This window comes from Equus asinus, chromosome 29, assembly GCF_041296235.1.
Source record: "Equus asinus isolate D_3611 breed Donkey chromosome 29, EquAss-T2T_v2, whole genome shotgun sequence".
NCBI classification, from domain to species: domain Eukaryota; kingdom Metazoa; phylum Chordata; class Mammalia; order Perissodactyla; family Equidae; genus Equus; species Equus asinus.
The window spans coordinates 41,154,050-41,175,365 of NC_091818.1; the positions used below are offsets into that span (position 1 = coordinate 41,154,050).

Here is a 21,316-nt window from a genome sequence, read left to right on the forward strand (position 1 = left end):
TCTGAGGAAACTCCATATTGTTTTCCATAGTGGCTGCCCCAGTTTGCACTCCAACCAACAGTCTATGAGGGTTCCCTTCTCTGCACATCCTCTCCAACATTTATTGTTTCCTGTCTTGTTAATTATAGCCATTCTAACGAGAGTGAGGTGACATCTCATTGTAGTTTTGATTTGCATTTCCCTGATAGTTAATGACGTTGAACATCTTTTCATGTGCCTGTTGCCCATCTGCATATCTTCTTTGGAGAAATGTCTGTTTAGCTCTTTTGCCCATTTTTAAATTGGGTTGTTAGGTTTTTTGTTGTTGACACGTATGAGTTCTTTGTATATTTTGGATATTAACCCCTTATCTGAATACGGTTTTCAAATACCTTCTCCCAATTGTTAGGTTGTTTTTTAATTTTGTTGATGGTTTTCTTTGCTGTGCAGAAGCTTTTTGGTTTGATGTAATCCTATTTGTTTATTTTTTCTATTGTTTCCCTTCCCTGGTGAGACATGGTATTTGAAAAAAATGCTGCTAAGACCAATGTTGAAGAGCATACTGCCTATGTTTTCTTCTAGAAGTTTCATGGTTTCAGGTCTTACATTCAAGTCTTTAATCCATTTTGAGTTGATTTTTGTGTATGGTGTAAGATAATGGTCTACTTTCATTCTTTTACATGTGGCTGTCCAGTTTTCCTAACACCATTTATTGAAGAGACTTTCCTTTCTCCATTGTATGTTCATGGCTCCCTTGTCGAAAACTAGTTGTTCATATATGTATGGGTTTATTTCTGGGCTCTATTCTGTTCCATTGATCTGTGTGTCTGTTTTTATGCCAGTACCATGCTATTTTGGTTACTATAGCTTTGTAGTATATTTTGAAATCAGGGAGTGTGACAAGATGCACCCTGATATCATTTTATGTGAAAAAAATGTGCAACTAATGAAATACAACATAACCTATAAAAAGTCAATGTGAATGATAAAGAATTCCATTTCCTGGGATCACAAGATTAGGATATATCAAAGCCAGTAAACATTAAAAAATGGTATGTTGGTGAAATTGGTCAAGTGCAAGGAAGTTAAGAGAACTTAGTGAAACTCTTGCAAATAGGGTTTCTATATGCTAAATGGATTCTGCCAATTAGAAGAGCTCACACACGATTTGGAAGGCAGAAGCCTTTGGTTATTTTCTGGGTCAATTAAAGTAGTAGAGGTGGCAGGCTGCAGCCTCTGGCTTCAGAGGTGACTACAGGCAACTGTGGTGGGGAGGCTGCATTAATGGACCACCTTGCACCTGTGTACTGTGAAGACAGAGTTACTGTGTGGTGGGTTTCGGTGTCCGTGATGCTGTGGTGGCAGTGTGTTCCTGATCTCTGGATATCATAGCTGTGGAGGCATGATCTTGAACTCAAGTTTTGCTGAGGTATACTCTTGATCGCCCTGCTTTCTGAGTGTGGTGGGTTTGGACACCCTTGTGGTGAGTCAGTTCTTGGAGCCATCCTCTGAGATCATGTTGAGATCCTACCTCCTGACCCTTCCAGGGATTTTCTGAGCACCCAAATTTTTGCATCATTTCTGAGTAAAATGCATAGAGTGATTTCTGTTTCTGGCACCAAACTGACTAACATAGTGTTTGACACCAATAATAATTGCAGGCAACATACCCTCAAGTCAGGTGTATTAGGATGGACTGGTATTATGGACTGAACGTTTGCGTTCCTCCAAGCTCGTATGTTGAAGCCACAATCCCCAAGGTGATGGTACTAGGAGATGGGTCTTTTTCTTCACTGCAATGACATGATCCCACATGTAAGTATGGGGATAAAATAGAAATTTAAGGGCAAGGAGTGAGTGATCTCTCTCAGGCCCCTAAACTAAACTGATGTGGGGTTGGCAAGCTGAAGAGTCAAAAGAAAGATTTCTTGGACTCTCAAAGTCTGGCAGTAGTCCTCTTTTATTTAGAGAATAGTGTGGAATAGCATGCGGACAGGACCCATGGGCAGTAAAGAGCTGCTGCTGGCATGCGGACAGGACCCATGGGCAGTCAGAGCTGCTGCTGCAAACATGGGTGGAGAGTAGGGCTAAATTTAAGGCATAGGTATGTGAGTTATCTCTTTACAAGACAAAGGAAAGACAATCAGGCTGAACAAGAAAACTCTATGTCTAGAGACCTCAGGAGTTCCCAGTCCTGGGGGAGAGGGAGAAGTTGGCATCTTTGAGTTATAAATAAGCAATGCTCATGAGCCACTAGTAAATCATTGCTTTATTTTCTCCTCACTCATTCCCTCCAAGAGAATTGTCCTTGTACAGAGAAGAGCAAATATTTACTCAGCAAAGAGAATATGGATGTGGTTTAAAAAAAATAAAGCGCCAGCCCAATGGCCAAGTGGTTAAGTTTGCACGCTCCACTTTGGCAACCCAGTGTTTTGCCGATTTGGATCCTGGGCGTGGACATGGCACCACTCATCTGGTCGCGCTGAAGCAGCGTCCCATATAGCACAACCAGAGGCACTCACAACTAGAATCTACAACTATGAGCTGGGATGCTTTAGGGAGAATTAAAAAAAAAAAAAAGATTAGCCACAGTTGTTAGCTCAGGTGCCAATCTTTAAAAGATAAATAAATAAAATAAGATGATGTTGCCAGCAGTACTGTCCCAAGAAGTGAACTGTTTTGTTTACTGAATTCTCTGGAAGGACAGTGGGTTCAAGTGGTGTTTTTTGGGAACAAAAGTAGACTACATTTGAACTTGAAAGAGGCTTATGATTATGGTGTATGTGGCTGAGGGACTGTCCAGGGCAAAGTTCAGAATGCATTGCTTTGGGAAGGCAGGGATGGAGGAGGCGGTATGCGAGGAGGGGTGGAATGGAGATAGGGTGGAGAGAGGATATGAGGCACTCTTGTTGCCCTGAAAGGAATTTTGGAGAATAAACAGAGATGTTAAAGGAGATATTTATGAAATTTTAATTATGCTGTTTGATGAAATTCATAACCCATGGAATTTGAAGTACAGTCCACTTGACTCACTATTATGTAATGGAGTGGGTTCTGTCTGAAGAACAAAATATGCCTTGATTCTGGCCTCCATAAGTGACAGAGAAGCTGAGGCTCTTTTGCAGATCACTGCATCTATTGCATCATTTTTAATTTTAATAAAATCGCCCAATACTTTCCACAAACCCTTAGAGTCCGTGGGAGCTCTTGTTCTCAGAGGATGACTCTGCAGTTTTCACTGATTGTGAAACTCCTGGCCAGGTCCATAGTACAGGGAGTGGTAAAGAGAAAATTGACAACTTCAATGACTGTTTCAGTTAGGACACAGCCAGATCAAGAAAATCTATCTCAAATTGGCTTAAGACTCACAAATGTTTTACTCCCATAACAAGAAGTCCAGAGGAAGAGCCAACTCTGAGTTGGCCACAGGAGGTCCAGATCTTCTCCAATATGCTCTCGGCTCTTCCACCTTCTGTGTATTGGCACCATCCTTAGGATGGGTGAAGACAACACAGCAATTTCAGACATCATATCTAAACAGGCTCTATCCAGTCAAAGGAGAGGGGCCACCTGTGTTAAGAAGTGAGGGAAACTCTCTTAGAAGCCCCCCAGCATAGTTCTTCTCGTGTCATTGCCCAGGATTGGGTGCCAGTCCTCTTCCCAAAGCAATTACACGCCAAGGGCAATGGAGTTAACATGAGCAACGTAAACAAACACTTTAGAGTACAATGAGTTCAGAAAGGCAAACACCTTGCCCACTGAAATCATAATCAGAACCTGATGGGCATTAGATTAGACATTGTGTACCTTGGCCACACTTAGCACTGCTTGGTGAGCTTTTAAAACATAGGGATAACTAGGCTTTACTACACTAGAAAGAATGTGAATCTCCAGTGGGTAGGGGATCTCAGCTTCAGATAAAAGGGTCCACATAAATAAAAGCAGAGCAATCGTCTTGGTTTTAGAGACGTTTGTCCCGTATGATTGACACAAGGACAGACTAAGAGGTGGAAAATGCCAGGAGGCCTCACCCTGCACCAATCAGTATAAAACCTATTATAGCAGCAACAGGAAACATGATTCCAGAAATTCTCCCCCTCACCCTCCTACATCATCCATTTTCCTCTCTTTACTAGAATGTTCTAAGAGCATAGGGCTGTGCTGTTCTTTCACTCATCACAGACAATTCTCATTTGACTGCATTTTCTTCCTCAGCAACCACCCAATTCTCTGGTCAACTTTATAGCAAATTCTTTCAAAACTGTCTATGTCCTCTCTCTAATGCACTCTTCTCAAACATTCTTGAACCCACTCCATTCAGGCTTTCGTCTCCAGCCTTCTGTCAAAACTGCTCTTGACCTTGTTAAGATCAATTGCCAAATGCAGGGGTCCATTTCAGTCCTCATCTTATTTGTCCTATTAGCAGCATATGACTCTTCTCCTTGAAACAGTTCCTTTAGTTTCCTTCCAGGACAGAAGAATCTCCCACTTTCCCTTGTACCTTACTACCCCTCCTTCTTGGCCTCCTTTGCTGGTTCCTCCACTTTTCCAATAACCTCTTAAAGATGAGATCCCTCACGGCTCTTCTCTTCTCTGTTCATGCTCACTCATCTAATCTAATCTCTGATCAACTGCTTTGGTGGCTTTACAATGACAACTATATTCTGACAAATCCCAAATATGTATATTTGTTCTAAACCTCTCCTCTCCCCCTAGACTTGTATGCCCCCAAGCCTACACGGTATCTTCACCTGGATATTAAACAGGGATTTCAAATATTCATGTCCAAAATTAAATTCATCTTCTTCCCACAAAAAATCGGCTCCTCCACATAACCTCGGTCTCAGTAAATGGCAACTCCTTCCTTCCAGGTCCTTATCTCAAAATGTCTGGAGTCAACTTTGACTCCTTCTTTCCCTTTTACCATATATCCAATATTTTAGAAGGCCACCTTGACTCACTTTTAAAATATATCCATATTCTAACAACTTCTGACCATCTTGACTGCTCATACCATGGTCCATCCATCATGTCTCATCTGAATTTTTGTAGAGAGCCCCAACAGAGGGCTCTTTTCCCTTCTACCTTTTCAATGCAACATCCACACTAATCCATTTAAACTGTGTCAGTTCATGTAGCTACTCTGCAACCATCCTCCATTTCTCTCAGAAAAAAAAGGTTCAAGTCTTTTGAAAGCCTTCGTAACATAGCTTTTCCCCCAATTATAGATCTGCACCTTGTATTCTACTGCTCTCCACCTTGCTTACTAAATATAATCAGCATTAGCCAGCTTGCTCTCAGTTAAGTATTGCAGGAACACACTTTAATTCTTGGTATGGCATTTTCTGTTCCACGTCCAGGAATGTGGGCCCACACAGCCACATGGCTCACTCTCTTGTCTCATTCCAACTTTTGCTCGAGTCACGTTCTCACTGAAGTCTTTCCTGAGCATCCTGTCAAAATAGCACATAATGCTACAACTGCACACTACTGCCTCTTTTCCACCTGCTTAATTTTTCTCCATATCTCCATCAAGCATCATGAAGGATCTGAGATTTTAACCTGACTTTCAAGCTAACAAGTTAACTTGCCGTGGTGTCATGGATGCTGGTAGAATTCATGAAACTTGTGGGTCAGAGAAGAAGGACCGTTTATTATTTATTCACAACAATTGATGTAGCCAAAGCAACAACATTTTTTCCAGCCTTACTAAAATGTAGTTGGCATATAACATTGTGTAGGTTTAAGATTTACAATGTGATGATTTGATACACAGATATATTGTGAAAATGTTTCCCGTGTTACGGATTGCTGTGCTGGGTCCTTGGGTCCCCGTTTCTACAGAGTGAAGTGAAGGGGCCCACATGACACCTGAACTTGAAGGTTGACTTGCAGGAGGAAAACCTCCGTCTAGGGAACTCAGATGCATTCTAGCAGGCACTGAGCATCCCTACCCTTTCTCTGGAGGGAGATATTTTCTTTCTGTTACTGGACAGCAGGCATGCCTTCCATTTCTATGAATGGAGCTACTATCTCTACATTCCAAGGCTGTCTTCTGCACAAACTTCTTGAAAAAGCACTGCAGAATGCAGGATAAACAGTGCCTCTGCTTATCAGGGAGAAAGAAATGAGAGACCCTGCGAATTATCTCTCAAAACACACGTATCCATTTCTAACAGCTAAGTACTCCTTATTGCCTTCATGGTCTTCTTCCCCCATTAGCCTGTAAACTCGAGACACTTCTCATCTTAATTTAATTCTTGTCTATTTTATTTTTTGATAAAAGAATATCTGGTACATAAAGGATGTTCAATAAGTTTTTGGCTGAATGAGGTAAGTGAATCAATGGCAAACTATACAAGAACGAGTCAAAATGCCAAAACATATGCAGACGGTTGAGGAAGTAAATAAATCAATAAGATATACTGCTTTACAACAAGAAAAATATAATAGTGGAATTTTTAACAATATTTGATGGCTTGGGAAAATAATTATATCTTAAGGAAAGAAAAGCATACAATCTGTGTATTGAAGGTTATTTCTATTTGTAAATAAACACACACCCCAATGGTGCTATAGGAAAATCATGAAAGAAAATGCACCAAAAGTTCAAGAATCTTTAAATGGGCTAATTATGTTACTTTTACTCTCTATCCTTCCTTTTTCAAGTTTTCTGTAATTGCTATGTATTATTTTAATAATCAGGAAAAGACAACATGCTCACTTTGAACTTTTTCTTATTTCGTAAGACAAAAGAAATAAAAATGCAAAAACAGAAAGGCCAGGGGCCTGAAGCTACAGATGCTGGTTTGAATCACCTCCACCGAGTACAGAAATCCTCTCCACACCCTGAGACAGTAAATTGTTGGAGCTCATGATGGATAGCTCGTGGTCAATATTCTTCAGAAAATGGATAATAAGGGTGATCAACAGCACTGAAAGAGAAGGAGAGATATTAATGCATTAACTCTGTCTTCACAACCTCAAAGAGACGGTTGCTATCAGGATGCAGTCAGCATGGGCCAAAAACTAAATTTACAAACACATCCCTCCTTCTACCCAGACACACATACATGCAGGCTCCCTGTCCATTTGCACATTCCACCTGCGTGCCCGATTCCCACATCCCCACATAGAGAAATGCCAAAATGGCGTGTAGTTTGACTTAGATAAAAATTCATATTTATTTATAAGTAAGAACTACGGCTAAATTGCTGTGGTCATTTCAGCCGCAGGTATCACTCTTGTCCCTAGCCAATGAGAATGATGACAGGAACAATTTTGTTGTTCCTTTTCACACATTCATTCAACAATGTTGAGCAGCCTCAACAATCCAGGGCCCCTCCATTAAGGAATATTTGATCTACTGAGAAGACAACAAGTACACCTGCGTAACCACACCTACTAAATGTGATTACTGTTTTCTGAGTTCATAATTTATGAGAATACTTGTTTGTAATCATTAGTATTACTGTTGTTTTCCATTTGTGTCCGTGTTCTGATTTTCCTTTTTAAATTTGTCCTTTTCAACTCAATATCATTGAAGACTGCATTCTGAGCAATTCCATGGGCCAGCAGTTGTGCTGTTGACACAGGGCCAGAAGGATGTGTGACCCCAGGCATTCACAGCCTAATGAAGGAGATCACAGACTTATACTTAAAAGCCTTTGGGAATAGAAAAGGTACTTTCTCAGAATCGTGATATAGTTTTACAAACAAGAGGGAGAATTTTGAGATTTTTCTGTGGAACTAAATCTTTATTCTATAACTAAAATTGTATTCCCCTTATCTCTATCCTCCCTTCCAAACTTCTCAGTTCAATTAGTCTTCTTTCTCTTCCTCCTGAGATGCTCCTGCAGGAACTGAACAACTGGAATGCTATGTTTCTGAACAGGTCAAAGTCAAAGGAGGTGGAGGCTCCCAGGGGAGAGTCTCCTGATGGACAAAGGCCACCCTCGAGTAAGACTTGACTTAAGAAACTGAGTAGTGAATTCCCCATGATGCAAACTTTGGCCATTTTACTTAGGGTCGGTCCTGGGCCCCGCTCACATTTCTGTTGGGTCAGAGACTGAGCCCTGGAGTCGCCTCTGGTCTCAGGTCTACAGGAAGCTCCTGTTTTGCTCCCACATGTGAAATCAGGCCTGTCTTCTTGATTTAGGGACGCTTAGCTCCTCTGCTAAACTGCATGCTACAGAAAACAATCCGTGAGAAACAATCTACAGGTCACTTACAAGAGTAACTTAGCATATCGGAAATTTCTGTTGAGGCCATCAATTGCTTTCATGTCTTCTGGAGTCAATTCAAAGTCAAAAATCTGAAATAAAGGAAAGAATCAAATTAAACTCTCCTCTAAAGCAGCTGGTTTCCACCTAGAAACTTGAGGATTTTCCAGCAGGACAAAGGCTGGGTGAGCATCCAGGGAAGCCTTTCCTGTCATCGGCTTCCAGGTGTACTGGCCTCAGAATACTTCTGCCTGGGTTCTCCACCTCTCCTTCCCCATTGCTCTCCTTCTCTCTCCACTTCACAAAAGAAAGGCTCAGAACTCATCTATCCCAAATCTTTCCAAGTGAATTAATTGCGTGTGACAGAAAAGGAAAACATCCCCTTTTTACAAACAAAGGGACAGTTGGGCAATCTGGACCAAATACCTGCTCACTTGACCCCACTTCAGTCAGATTTTTCTTTCCCCACAACCTTCTAGAATTTTAAAGCCTTGAACTTAAGCAAACCATGGAAGGAAGAGCAACCTCCTGTAAAGGCCTCTCCAAAAATCAGTCACCCTCCCGAAAAAGAATTCCTTGATCTACTGTTGGTCGACACCACCTGCTCATCCCAACTCCCAAACACCATTTTCTTTCTAGGGTTGTTTCCTCCTCTATATAAAAGAAAAGACTTTCTGATTGATCTGAGACTCTGTATATCTTATACTCATAGAGTTCTCCCTTTTGAATAAAGTCTCTCTTATTTAAGTTCAGATCTGTTTTAATTTGACAATGCATAGCCCCCAATGGAAAGCCCATTAAAAGCAAAACAGACAGATCTTTGGTAAGCAATACGACAATGAGAAGCTCAATATCTCATCCTGGAGACAACTTCACGGAAACTCAGTGCATTATCTTTCTATCAGTCTATCTATCTACCTATCTATATGTCATCCACCTGTCATTCATCTTAAAAATATACTCCAGAAGTGATTTGGTTATCACAGGGATATGTATTAACATGTTGAGTTGAATTGAAAAATAAAATGGGAATTTTTTCTGATTTTAACAATGAGATTTAGATTTGTATATTCAATGTTTTCATAAATTGATTGAATTAAATCCACAGCTTCAAGGTTTTAGAGCAAATCCATTATAGATAATATGCTCCAAATGTCTTATTTTGCAAATATTAAAATTATGATGAAAATTTTAGCGGTCACCTTAAGATAGGATAGAGCTTAAGTAGTTTTTCACAATTCTCATGAGGTTCACTATAAAATAAGTTGAAGACCACTGATAGATCTAAGAGACCAGGAGATGTCCAAGGGAGAATTTAGGGAAAAACTTACTTGTTTGTTTGTTAATTTGATTCATCTATAAACTTATATAGATGCTACTAGCTTCCTACCTGACAGGAGCTCTGCTGGGGAAAAATGTGCTAAGAGATGACCCAGAGGAAGTCATTACATTTAGGGTCTCACAGTCAAGAGACCACAGTGACAAGTAAACAAACAATTTTAGTTTAATAAGGAAAAACTCACTAACAGAGACGTACCAAGTGCCATGGTAGTCAACAACTCCTCTAGGGTATCCCAAAGGATTAAGAAAGCAGCTAATGTTGTTTGGTTTAATATTGACATACAAATGGGGGTTCATCAGGTAGAAGGTGAAGACGAGGAACAAGGGTTATAAAATTTCCACTGCATAGAAGGACTCTTACAACTGAAGAAAAAACAGAGAGGAAATGTGCTCAGTGACAAACAAGAAGGAAGTGGCAAAGCCAGGCCTAGATGCCATGAAACAGGACTCTGAAGCCAGTACTCTCCCTTCACATCCTGTCCAGCTGCCCCCATAGCATGCAGGGGAGAGACGCATGGGAATGAACAAATCTGGAAGGGGACTGAATGCCAAGAGAGATGGACCCCAATACAGTATCCAGTCCTCACTTTGGAGAGACTGTCTGGCCTGTACCTGGAAATTATCTTTGATTCTCTTCTCATTGAAGCTCTTGGCCAGGACCACCACCCCCCGCTGCACCTGGTAGCGCAGGGCAACCTGGCCTGGACTTCGATTGTGTTTCTTGGCAATAGCCTTCAAGGTTGGATCCTCCAAGACATATGGACTGTCCTTTTCCACCCTGAAAACAAAAATCAAAAACACATATTTGAATGGTATTGGATTGAAAATCTTGACTGAAATTTTTCTGATTTCCTCAGAAAATTGAGAGAAGTTGGTACATTATGGTATGATTTTAAAAGAGTTGCATGAATATTAGCAGAGATTCATTCACAACTGTACCAAACTGGAAATATCTAATATTTCAATTAATGGGTGAATGGAGAAACAACCTGTGATATTTATGTCCACGCAATGGAATATTACTCAGCAGTAAAAAGGATTGAACTAGATGCTTACAACAATGTGGATGAATGTCACAGATGTTATGCTGAGTCAAAAAAGCTGGACACAAAAGAATCTACACTCTATAACTTCTTTTACATGTGAAATACTAGAATATACCAAATTGACCTAAGTTGAAAAAAGAAATCAGACTGATGGTTGCCTAGGGATGATGAAAAAATGTCTGCAGATGAATACAAAAGAACTTGGGTGGGAGATAGAAAGGTTCTGCTCCATGATAGGGTGCAGGTTATACAGTACATCCATGTGTCAAAATTGAACAGCTAAGATTTATGTGTGACAAGCTGTGAAAAATTTTACCATTAAATCACTTTAAAAATGAATATTTAGATTAGGGTTTGGAGTAGGTAGATGTATAGTGGAAAAAGAATGAATGAATGTCACTGATGGTTGAAGTCCAGGGATGGTACATGGGAATTCACTACACTATTTTTTTTATTTAGGTAACGTTGGTTTATAACATTATATGAATTACAGGTGTACATCGTTATATTTCGATCTCTTTGCAGACTACGTGATGTTCATCACCCAAAGACTAATTACCATCCATCACCAAAACACCTGTGCCCTGTCATCACTTTCACCCTCCTCCCTTCCCTCTTCCCCTTCCCCTGTGGTAACCACCACTCTAATCCCTGTATCTACGCATTTGTTTGCTGTGGTTATTCTATCTTCTACTGACGGGTAAGATCATATGATATTTGACTTTCTTCGTCTCTGACTTATTTTGCTTAGCCTAATACCCTGAAGGCCCATCCACGTTGCTGCAAATGACAAGATTTCATCATTTTCATGGCTGAGTACTATTCCATTGTGTATATACGGCACTTCTTCTTTATCCACTCATGACACTATTGTAGTCACTTTTTTGTTTGAACCTTTCCCTAATGAAATGTTAAAACTAAACTTGAAAAAAAAGAGTTTCTTCATCAATAGCATTACTGACATAGGTTAACTCTAATAGTCTCATTACCAGTTTGGGTGTCTATGGGACCCCAGGGCACTGTAGGCAACTAGGACAATGTCCTTGGACTTGCAGAACTCCAGCAGTTTGCTCTGGTTGAGGTAAGGGTGACATTCCACCTGTAAGTTGCCAAGAACAAATAGTATCAGAATCCATGATGCAATAACATGTACATTTGAAAAGTCCTTTGAAGGAATATCTAACACTACTTTAATATACATACTCTAAGTTTCAGATTGGTACTTTTTCCCATGCACCTTCTGAAATATCTCCAAATGCCATTGTTTTTGAGAAATAATCAAACAATTCTCTTTCATATTTTTATTAGTGTTTAAAATGACTAATGATTCAGGCAACCAGGTTGTGGCCTCTAAATGCCATTCCTACGGGAAGAAACCAAGACTACTTAGAAAAATGGCTGATTCCAGGTCTGGGCAAAAAGCTAAACATTGAGCCTAGAACATCTTATACCCTAGAAAGTGAAGAAGAGCAGGCACGTCAAAGGACCCAGTAGCTCACTAGAAGAGGCAATAAAATGTTCACAATTGGATCGTCAATAAGAAAAGTAAATACATTGGATGGGAAAACATCATATTTGTTACAATTCATGAATTCACAATGACATACATATGTGATCAAGTCTTCAGATGTAACCTCCAATTTACAGGGGTACAAAAGACACTGTCAATCAAACTGTAGCACAGGGATAAATAACAGCAAATGTGTGGAACAAGTTAAAGGAAAAAAGGAAAAAAGGCTTAGTTTCTTTCACAAATAAATTGGAGAGAAAGAAAAAAAAAGGAGGAGGAAGAGAAGGAGGAGGAGGAAAAAAGGGAGGGACATATTTTAACATACTTTGAATGATTTTCTACAAGTAGATTCCTAGAAATGAAATCACTAAGACAAAGAGTACAAATATTTGAATGGTCTCACATAATTTTCAAACTGATTTACTAAAAAGCTATACAGCTTTACAATGTCACAGTGTTTAAAAATTGGCAGCACTAGGTGTTATTTTTAGAAATTATATCTTTAAATTATAATTACCCATTTCTTCACTTTTCACTTTTTCAGTTTTTCTCTCTGGCATTTTCTCTCACCTCTCTGTAACTGAGCCTGCAGGCGTTCCACAAACTCCATGTCATTAAATCCAATAACTATTTCCATCCCTATTTGGATTGGTTGCTCCTCAGCAGGATCCACCATAGCTATGGCTCATGCAAACCTCCTCCTTCTTTGGCTTTTCTGATACCACACTCTCCTCATCTTCTCTCTTCTTGTCTAGGAACTCCTGTTCAATCTCCTGGCCAGTGCCTCTTTGCCTAATCCTTAAATGTTGACTTTCCTACCCTCTTTCTGTTCATTCTATGAACTCCCAGTAGAGCTAATCTACTTCTACGAGGTTACCTACCATCCGTAAAGCAATGACTCCAAAATCTGTACCTCTCGCCCTGACCAACTTCCTGAGCTCCAGACCAGTATTGCCATGTCACTCAGCATCTCCACTTTGATGTCTCATAGGAACCTCAAACCCACCTCTGAAGAATTGAAACAATACTCTTCCCATGCCACATAATCTGTTCCTTCTTTGGCATTTCCTATGGCAGTAAAAGGAACTATCATTACACAGCTGACATCAAGCCAGGAACTTAGGGGCTGTTAATTAAGGAAGAAGGTGTGAAAAGCAGAGAGAAAGGAAGCCCTGGTGGGCTCCTGGCTCACCTGGTTGCAGACAGGCTTGTACTTGAGCCCTGGCTTGCTCAGGATCATCTCCAGCTGTTTGTGATTGAAATTGGACACCCCAATGGACTTGGTTAAACCTGCATCTTTACACTTCTCCAGGGCCTGGAGGAGGGAAATCTGCGGTAAACTGTTCATGTAGTTTGCTCCTTTCATTTGATAGTGAACGTTTTAAAAACAGGAAATCTGTGATCATATGTATCACAACTTGACTGAACCCATTTTATTGCTTGAATACATTACTTTCTAATGGCTTTTATTGCTATGCCCACACACTTTGTCTCCTTGCTTCTATTACATGCACACCCAGGATGATAAACAGACATGAAGATGCTTTTCAATTCCCCTCCCCATTCCCTTTCATGTGCCTATTTTTCTGTTAGGCATCTCATACTTCTTTAGCAGATGGGACCAGAGTCAAGGGCAAACAGAAACTCTCAGGTTTTCCTAGTAGAGGGTTTGGCTTCTTTCTCTTTCCTAGAATGGTGAAAAACATGGTGGGAAAGGCTACATAAGGGCAGGCTTCACTCTCCTACATTCCACTCTTCTGTGAAGTCAGACACAGCCTTCTCTCCCTAGTGGACCTGTTTAGCTGTCCTGGGAAGGAGCTCTAATTCTTCTTGAGTTTGTTGTGACAATCCACCCCCTTACAGGGTTCCAGGCTCAACCTGATCAGTGGGGCAAGGAAACACAGAAGTTCAGATGAAAAATAACCTGTAGAGATCAGCCCGTACAGCTCCCTTCCTTTACAGGTGAGAATACCATGGTACAGAGAAGTACAGTGATGTGGCCGAGGGCAGATTGATGGGGTCCGAACCCATTTCTTCTGACTCCCAACCAGTGATTTCTACCTGCTGCCTAGTGCCTCTTAGGTGTCAGTGGCAGTACTTACCTCCCATGTGTCCCGAAGGTCCACTGTGTCGAAGATAATTTCCCCACTGGCATCTTTTGGCAGAATCTCATCCCCAGACTGGAATACAGACAGGAGAAAGGATGAAGAAGAGAGTTTTTGTGTTTGTTGTTTTAAAGAATGACCTTCCTGGTGCCTAAGGAGCTGGGTCACAAAACCTTTGAGAGGATAACCTGAGTGTTTGTGTGTGTCTGCGTGTGTGTGAGTGTGTATGTTGTGTAAGAGAAGACATGGGGGGAAGGAAGATCAGGAGCATCTGAGAGATGACAGCAAAGTGCCTCCGTCCCAATGACCTCCACCCTTCTATCTACACCCACCCCTGAACTTCAGTAAGAATGAACCCTCCTACGGTGGAATTGATTTTACTTCCAAGGGAGGGGCTGTTTTGGATGACAGGACTTACCCTTACTACTGAGCAATGTGTTTTAGCTCCAGTTTTTGATAACCCAACTCAGAGACAGTGAGGATACCAGGTGTGCTCAGTGAACGCCCACTGTGATTCGAGGTTGAATCAGCGAAGCCCAAAGAAGCCCAGCTGTGTGTCATGAGCCATCCCAGAGTACCTCACTCTTGATTAGGTCTAAGAGGTCCATGTGGAGGGACCTTCCCTTAAGAGGTGGGGATTTCCCATTGCACCTCTACAATCTGTTGTAACTCAACTTTCTTGAAGACCCTCATCACTAAGAGTCTACAGACAGAAGCATAACACTTAGACACGTAAGGTGGGGTCCTCAACGCTTTGAGGTGGAGGCAGTGAGATCACTGAACTTCAATCTTTCTGAAGGCTGTGGGATGAGGATAAAAAAAAAATCTTGGCGGGGAAGTGGCACAACTATCAAGGAGAGTCATAAATCATTTAGCAGTTCTGTCCACCACACTCAAACCTACCTCTCTAAGAACTCAGAAAACCCAGCCAGAATGAGAAAATGGAGGTGCAACAGAAGTGATGAAATATTCTTGGGCATGACAAGGAAAAGCAAAAGCTGACCTTCATGGGGATTGGAAAATGCATGATGAAGAGATCTACGTAGTCCAGTCCAAGTTTCTTCAGTGATCTTTCCAGGGCTGGACGAACCAATTCTGGTCGAAGGAAAGTACTCCAAAGCTGCAGTGACCAAAAGAAATACAAAATGGCTTGTGATTTCCCACATTTGGGGACCCAAATTAAACCCCATATTTGAAAGATTGAGAAGTGAGCACAAACCACTGTGGTGATCTAAAAATAAGAAGTGCTGGGGCTAAATTTGTGTGACTTAGTATAAATGTGCTCCTTAATGGGAACAGATTTATTTGAGTGATTGTGAGAAAATTGTGAATAATACTTAGATGGCCCAGGAAAAGCAACCTGAGTGTTTCAAGGATTAGAAAAGACATCTCTGGAAGGAGAGTCAAGAAATCTCAGGCAAAGGGAAATGGAACCTACTGTCCTGTATAATAAATGGCTGGAAACAATTCTGCTGAGAGGCCCACATTCTAAGAACATGTTATCACTGATGTCAACAACATAGGATCATTTTGTAGAGACCTCAACTCTCTTGACATTGAAAGCAGGATTTTCCACCTAAGAAAACTGTACACATTTCAGTAAACTCAATGCTGACTTGAAAAAGTATTTCCTAGTCTGGCTGCCTTTTCTGAGTAACACATCAGCCTTACTTGGATATGTCCTGAGGGAATCAGCTGAAAGATAAAAGGAGTGGACTCACTCCATAGTGGCTCAGTCAATCCATACCACAGATCTAGAAGAAAAGGATCATTATTCTTGTTTCACATATGAATGCTGAGTAATGTTCAGAGAGGTTGAGGAACTGGGTCCCACCCTTAACACATTTCAGGGCAAAACAAGCTTTTTCTGTTTTCTGTTTTTCTATAATGGGCCTCTGCAATCTTAGGCGGTAAACAAATTATTCCAATGAGAACCAAAGTTGTGGGTTTTTGTCAAAATAACATATCCGATCTGACAGCAGCCTCTTGTCACTCCACCCACAGCACCTTGGTGGTGTAGAATATGTCCTCTCTCTTCACAGTGCCATCCGCCATCTTCTCTCGGAGGGCCTTGCCGACCTCCTCCTCATTTTGATAGACGTATGCTGAATCAATGTGACGGAAACCCACATCAATAGCCACTTTGGTGGCCTCCCGAGCTTTGCTCTTAGGAACCTATAAAATATGAATAAGGAGGATTGGAAATCCATCTGACTCAGAGAGGAGTGAACTATTTCCTTCATAGCATTTTCACCAGCTGTTTCTCTATGTCTCCTGTTCCCCTGTTTGATGGTGCAAGCCTGGGTAACAAACCTGTCCTCAGGGGACACAGACTAAACTCAAATACAACCCCTAATCTGAAATGAATTCATGAAATGGGCTTCACCATACAACACAGAAAATCAAGTCTCAGTCAATAAAGAATTCGTTGTAAGGAAGTAACTCACAGGGATACTTCTGACACTTGGAGAAAACTTCTACAGATAGAGATGCGGAGAGATATAAATATAGATGTAGAGTGATAGAGATTCCAAAGTTATAGATATCAGCCTCTATTTTTAGCTTAGAATTGGAAATGAGTCCATAATACTGGTACCTCCTCCATTCAGTTTCCACCCAACTGAGCTCTTAAAATCATTCCTGCTTGATTTTTTTACCCTTCATTCTCCAGGTGCTCTCATTTAACATTTACAACAAGCATTTGTTACATGCTTCCTATGTGCCTGACATTGTGCTAGACTCTGAAGCCCTGCAGATTTAACCATGAAGAAAAGAGACCTGCTTAAATCTCCTAAAAGAAAATGCAGTGGTAAGCTCCTTGACTTTGGTCTTGGCAATCATATTTTGGATTTGACACCAAAAGCATAAATGCAAAAATAAACAAGTGAGACTACATCAAAATAAAAAGCATCTGCACAGCAAAGGAAAACATCAACAAAATTAAATGGCAACCTATGGACTAGGAGGAAATATTTCAAACCACATATCTGATAAGGGGTTAACATCCTAAATATACAAGGAACCCATACAATCAATAGCAAAAAAAAAAAAAAAATTAAAAACCTAATGGAAAAATGGGCAAAGGGACTGAATAGAGATTTTTCCAAAGAAGACATACAAATGGCCAATGAGTACCTAAAAAGGTGCTCAACATCACTAATCATCAGGGAAACACAAATAACACCACAATGAGATATCACCTACCAACAGTTAGGATGGCTTTATCAAAAAGACAAGAGATAACAAATGCTAGCAAGGATGTAGTGAAAAGAGAATACTTGGGTACTGTTAGTGGGAATGTAAATTGATCCAGCCTCTGAGGAAAATGGTGCGGAGGTGCCTCAAGAAATTAAAGATAGAATTACCATACAATCTAGCAATTCCGCTCCTGGGTATTTTTCTAGAGGAAACAAAATTATTATCTCGAAGAGATAACTATACCCCCATGTTCATTTCAGCCTTATTCCCTATAATCAAAGTATGAAAACAACCTCTGTGTCCATTGATGGATGAATGGATAAAGAAAGTGTAGTGTATATATATATGTGTATACATATGTGTGTATATATATATTTATATATACATATGTGTATATGTGTGTCTGTGTGTATATATATATATGTGTATATACATGTGTGTATACACACACACACACACACACACAATGGAATATCATTCAGCTTTGAACAAGAAGAAAAGCTCGTCATTTGCAACAACGTGGATGAAGCTGGAGGGTATTATACTAGGTGAAATAAGCCAGAGAGAGAAAGACAAATACTGTATGGTAGAATCTGAAAAAAAATTCCAGCTCATAGAAACAGAGAGGATAAAAGTGGTTGCCAGGGGCTACGGGTTGGGGGAAAAGAGGAGAGATCTATAAAATGGTACAAAGTTTTAGCTATAAAACAAACGAGGTTTAAGGACTCATGCGTAACATGGTAACTATAGTTGATAACACTGTATTGTATAATTTAAGTTTGCGAGGAGAATAGAATTTAAGTGTTCTCACCAGAAAAAAAGGTAAAAATACAAAGTGATGGAAGTGTTAAACTTGATGAGGGAAATCTTTTCACAATGCATATATGTACCAAATCATCATGTCATACACTTTAATCATCTTAGAATTTCATTTGTCAGTTTTACCTCAATAAAGCTGAAAAAAAATAAAGTGTATCAATTGGATAAAAGGGAGAATAAAAGTTAACTTTCAGGAAGGTTGTGAGGAGGGTTACATGAGAAAGGTACTCTATGTAATCCATTATTGTGACAGACACAGTTGTCACTCTCCCTATATCTGCTTGGCACTCAACGTGTCCATGTACACTGACCCAGACTTCCAACTGTGAGCATCTACGACTCTGCCTGGAGAATTCTATGTGCACCAGAGACTTCAGGACAGGCTCTCAATACTTAGATAAAGAGGAGGTCTTGTCCACTGGAGGCTACTTAGCCTCTATACTTGACCACTCCAGTACTTACACAATGAATGGAATAGCCCATGAATGGAATGGCCGTGGTGGAAGAGTATGCATGGGCCAACTGCATAGGATACTTCTCAGCAAGGCTGTTTGAGCTACCACTATTTTGAGATGGGTGATCTGTCAGCAGCAGCAGAGACTGACACTGAAGCTTGGTAAAGTACCATTCTTTGAGAAGACAAACCAGCCCCTGGGTGTTGAGTTGATTATATTAAACTCTCCATCTAACTGGGGACAGACGCAGCAATTCATCTTTACTGAGACCGATAACAATCTATGTATGAGTTGCCATCTCTTTTCACAGTCCCACAGACAGCATTACCTTAAAAGGGCTACAGAGAGTTGGAGTTATCAATATAGGATCCCATGTAACAGTGCCTATTTGTTCTTTTCTCTGTGGTCCTTTTCTGTCTTTAACAACAGTAATAGAAGTTGGATATAACACAGATATGACACACCCTATGCTTAAGATATAATGGTGGATACAATGGATAATTATGTCATTGCAAACAAACTGGCTCCGTCTGGCAGCTATTAGCTATTGATATTTCATGTCACAGCTCTACCAAGGTGCAGCGTATCGATCTCTGTCATTTATGAGGGCAATCCCTCCCAAGCAACCCCAAAGTGTCCCCTACCTCACCCTGACCAGACATTGATACTTTAAGTGCATTGCAGTCGACCACGTGGATGTATGAAGAATACATTTGGTGACAAGAACAATTCTGTCTCCATCATTATTTTATGCCTCCTAAGTCTTCCTTTCCAATAGCTAACATTTGGAATAAGAGTGGCTTCTGATATGACGAAAGGAAACCTTTGGCAAATTCTTTGGCAAATAGTTCCAGCCCCGAGAAACCAACAGCAGAGCTGCTATAAAGTAGTAATGTTACTTATCCTTTCTTCATGTGCCCGCTGCCCATCAGGGGTTTCTAACAAAAAGCTGAGTTACTCTGACTGGGGCAGCAGATGAGTGCAGGAAGAGCTGCCTGAGCTTAGATTTCACATGCGTAAGAAAGAAGAAGAATAGTTTACCTAGGAGAGCTGTTGAGAAAGTCAAGATAGTGCATGGAAAGTACTTAAACTACATTCAATATATGTTCAGTAACCAAATTAATAGTAATGATAATCCACCTTCAAAATTCCCACCCTCTGAATCCCCAGAGTCAACTCGTTGTCATCCTACTTAGTGCAAAGTTAGAGATGGAGAAACAGAGGCTCAAAGAATCAGTCCAAATCACCCAAAGTGTACCAGGCATGGGGGCATAGGTCAGCTGACGACCCTTCCAGGCTGTTTGCATTCAACCCTCCAGTCCCCTGGGCTCCACTTACTTCCTCTAAAGCATAAGTGCCAAATCCAAGCACAGGCATAAAGTGTCCATCATTCAGTTTCACAGAGCGACTATGATTGAGGGCCATCACCGTCCACAGTCCTGGAGAACCTGACTCCTTCTTTCCTGCCTTTCCCTGACTGGAAGCTGAGTAGAAGACAAGGCTCCAGCATTCTTTATTTCTAATAATCACAATAAGATAGGCGGGGCTTGGATTGCAGAGGCCGATAAGTCCAAAAGGAAACCACAATCAAACCACCCACTGTTTTATAATTCTCTCAGGTCTCTGCATGCATGTCTTACAGGAATAACATGCAGAAATGTCACGCATGCTACAAGAGTTTGAATTTTCTCTTCAACATCACTCATCCTTGACTCCTAAGTTAAAAAAAACTAACCATGTCAATATGTCCTTGATAACTACATCAGACTTACTTTACAGGATGCAAAATAGTCAGCAGACTGGTCATTTCTAAACACTAATGCCGCTATAGGACTTTAGTTAACTATCTCACCTTTCATTATGTCAAAAGTTCCATCAAAAAGACTTCTTCAGAATTTCTTGAACAAAGACTAATGCCTGGTCCCAAGCACACATGGAACAAAATGCCTTAGGATCCCCTATCCCTAATTCCATTATCTTTTTCCCTGTTTCAAGAACTCATTTCCCCTTCTGATTTCTGTGTCTTGTTTCTTTGAATCTTTCTGGCAAGAAAAAACTGGTCCGAGATCAAGGATGAATTTCTGCAGTTGGGCCTTAGTTTCAGCTACTGCCCCTCCTGGCGTAGCCTCCTCTATTCCCCCTTGTTCCCCTCAGCCTTGTGAACTGTTGCTTATCCTAAGAGCAGGTGTCCTGCTCGCATCCTTTGTGACTCCTTCCAGTGCTTCCTTCCTATGATTATTCAGAACCTACTATTCAGAATCCACTGTCACTGGGGCAAAGGTGATTACAGGGAATGGTCAAACAATAGCCCATTGCATCAGGGATGTTAAATTCCTTAAAAATGAGAAGCAGGGAATGTCTTATAAAAAATGTCAAGTAGTCATTATTGGATGATTCCAAACAAAATCCATAAACTACTCAAAGTCTTTAAAAAGGACTTCCCAGGGGCTAGCCCGGTGGCATAGCGGTTAAGTTTACGTGCTCCACTTCAGCATGCCATGGTTCATGGGTTCAGATTCTGGGCATGGACCTACACACCACTCATCAAGCAAGCTATGCTATGGCACCATTCCACATACAAGATGGAGAAAGATTGGCAGAGATGTTAGCTCAACAACAATCTTCCTCATCAATAAAAAAA

General features: G+C 40.7%; 1 protein-coding gene across 2 annotated transcripts; it reads right to left on the reverse strand.

Annotated features, from left to right (window-relative positions):
• Positions 1–6,620: 6,620 nt before the first annotated feature.
• LOC106846832 (aldo-keto reductase family 1 member C15-like) lies at positions 6,621–20,251 on the reverse strand. Of its 2 annotated transcripts, none has more exons than XM_014865856.3 (9): positions 20,014–20,251; positions 16,211–16,378; positions 15,207–15,323; positions 14,201–14,278; positions 13,291–13,413; positions 11,578–11,687; positions 10,155–10,320; positions 8,211–8,293; positions 6,621–6,914 (listed from the first exon to the last, which is right to left on the reverse strand). In XM_014865856.3, exons 1-9 carry the CDS (start codon positions 20,098–20,100, stop codon positions 6,872–6,874), a joined length of 975 nt encoding a protein of 324 aa, XP_014721342.1. In that variant the 5' UTR covers positions 20,101–20,251; the 3' UTR covers positions 6,621–6,871. The 2 variants fall into 2 exon arrangements, with proteins under 2 accessions (XP_014721342.1, XP_044618290.1); XM_044762355.2 differs by having other exon boundaries at positions 13,291–13,428; positions 20,014–20,247.
• Positions 20,252–21,316: the final 1,065 nt, after the last annotated feature.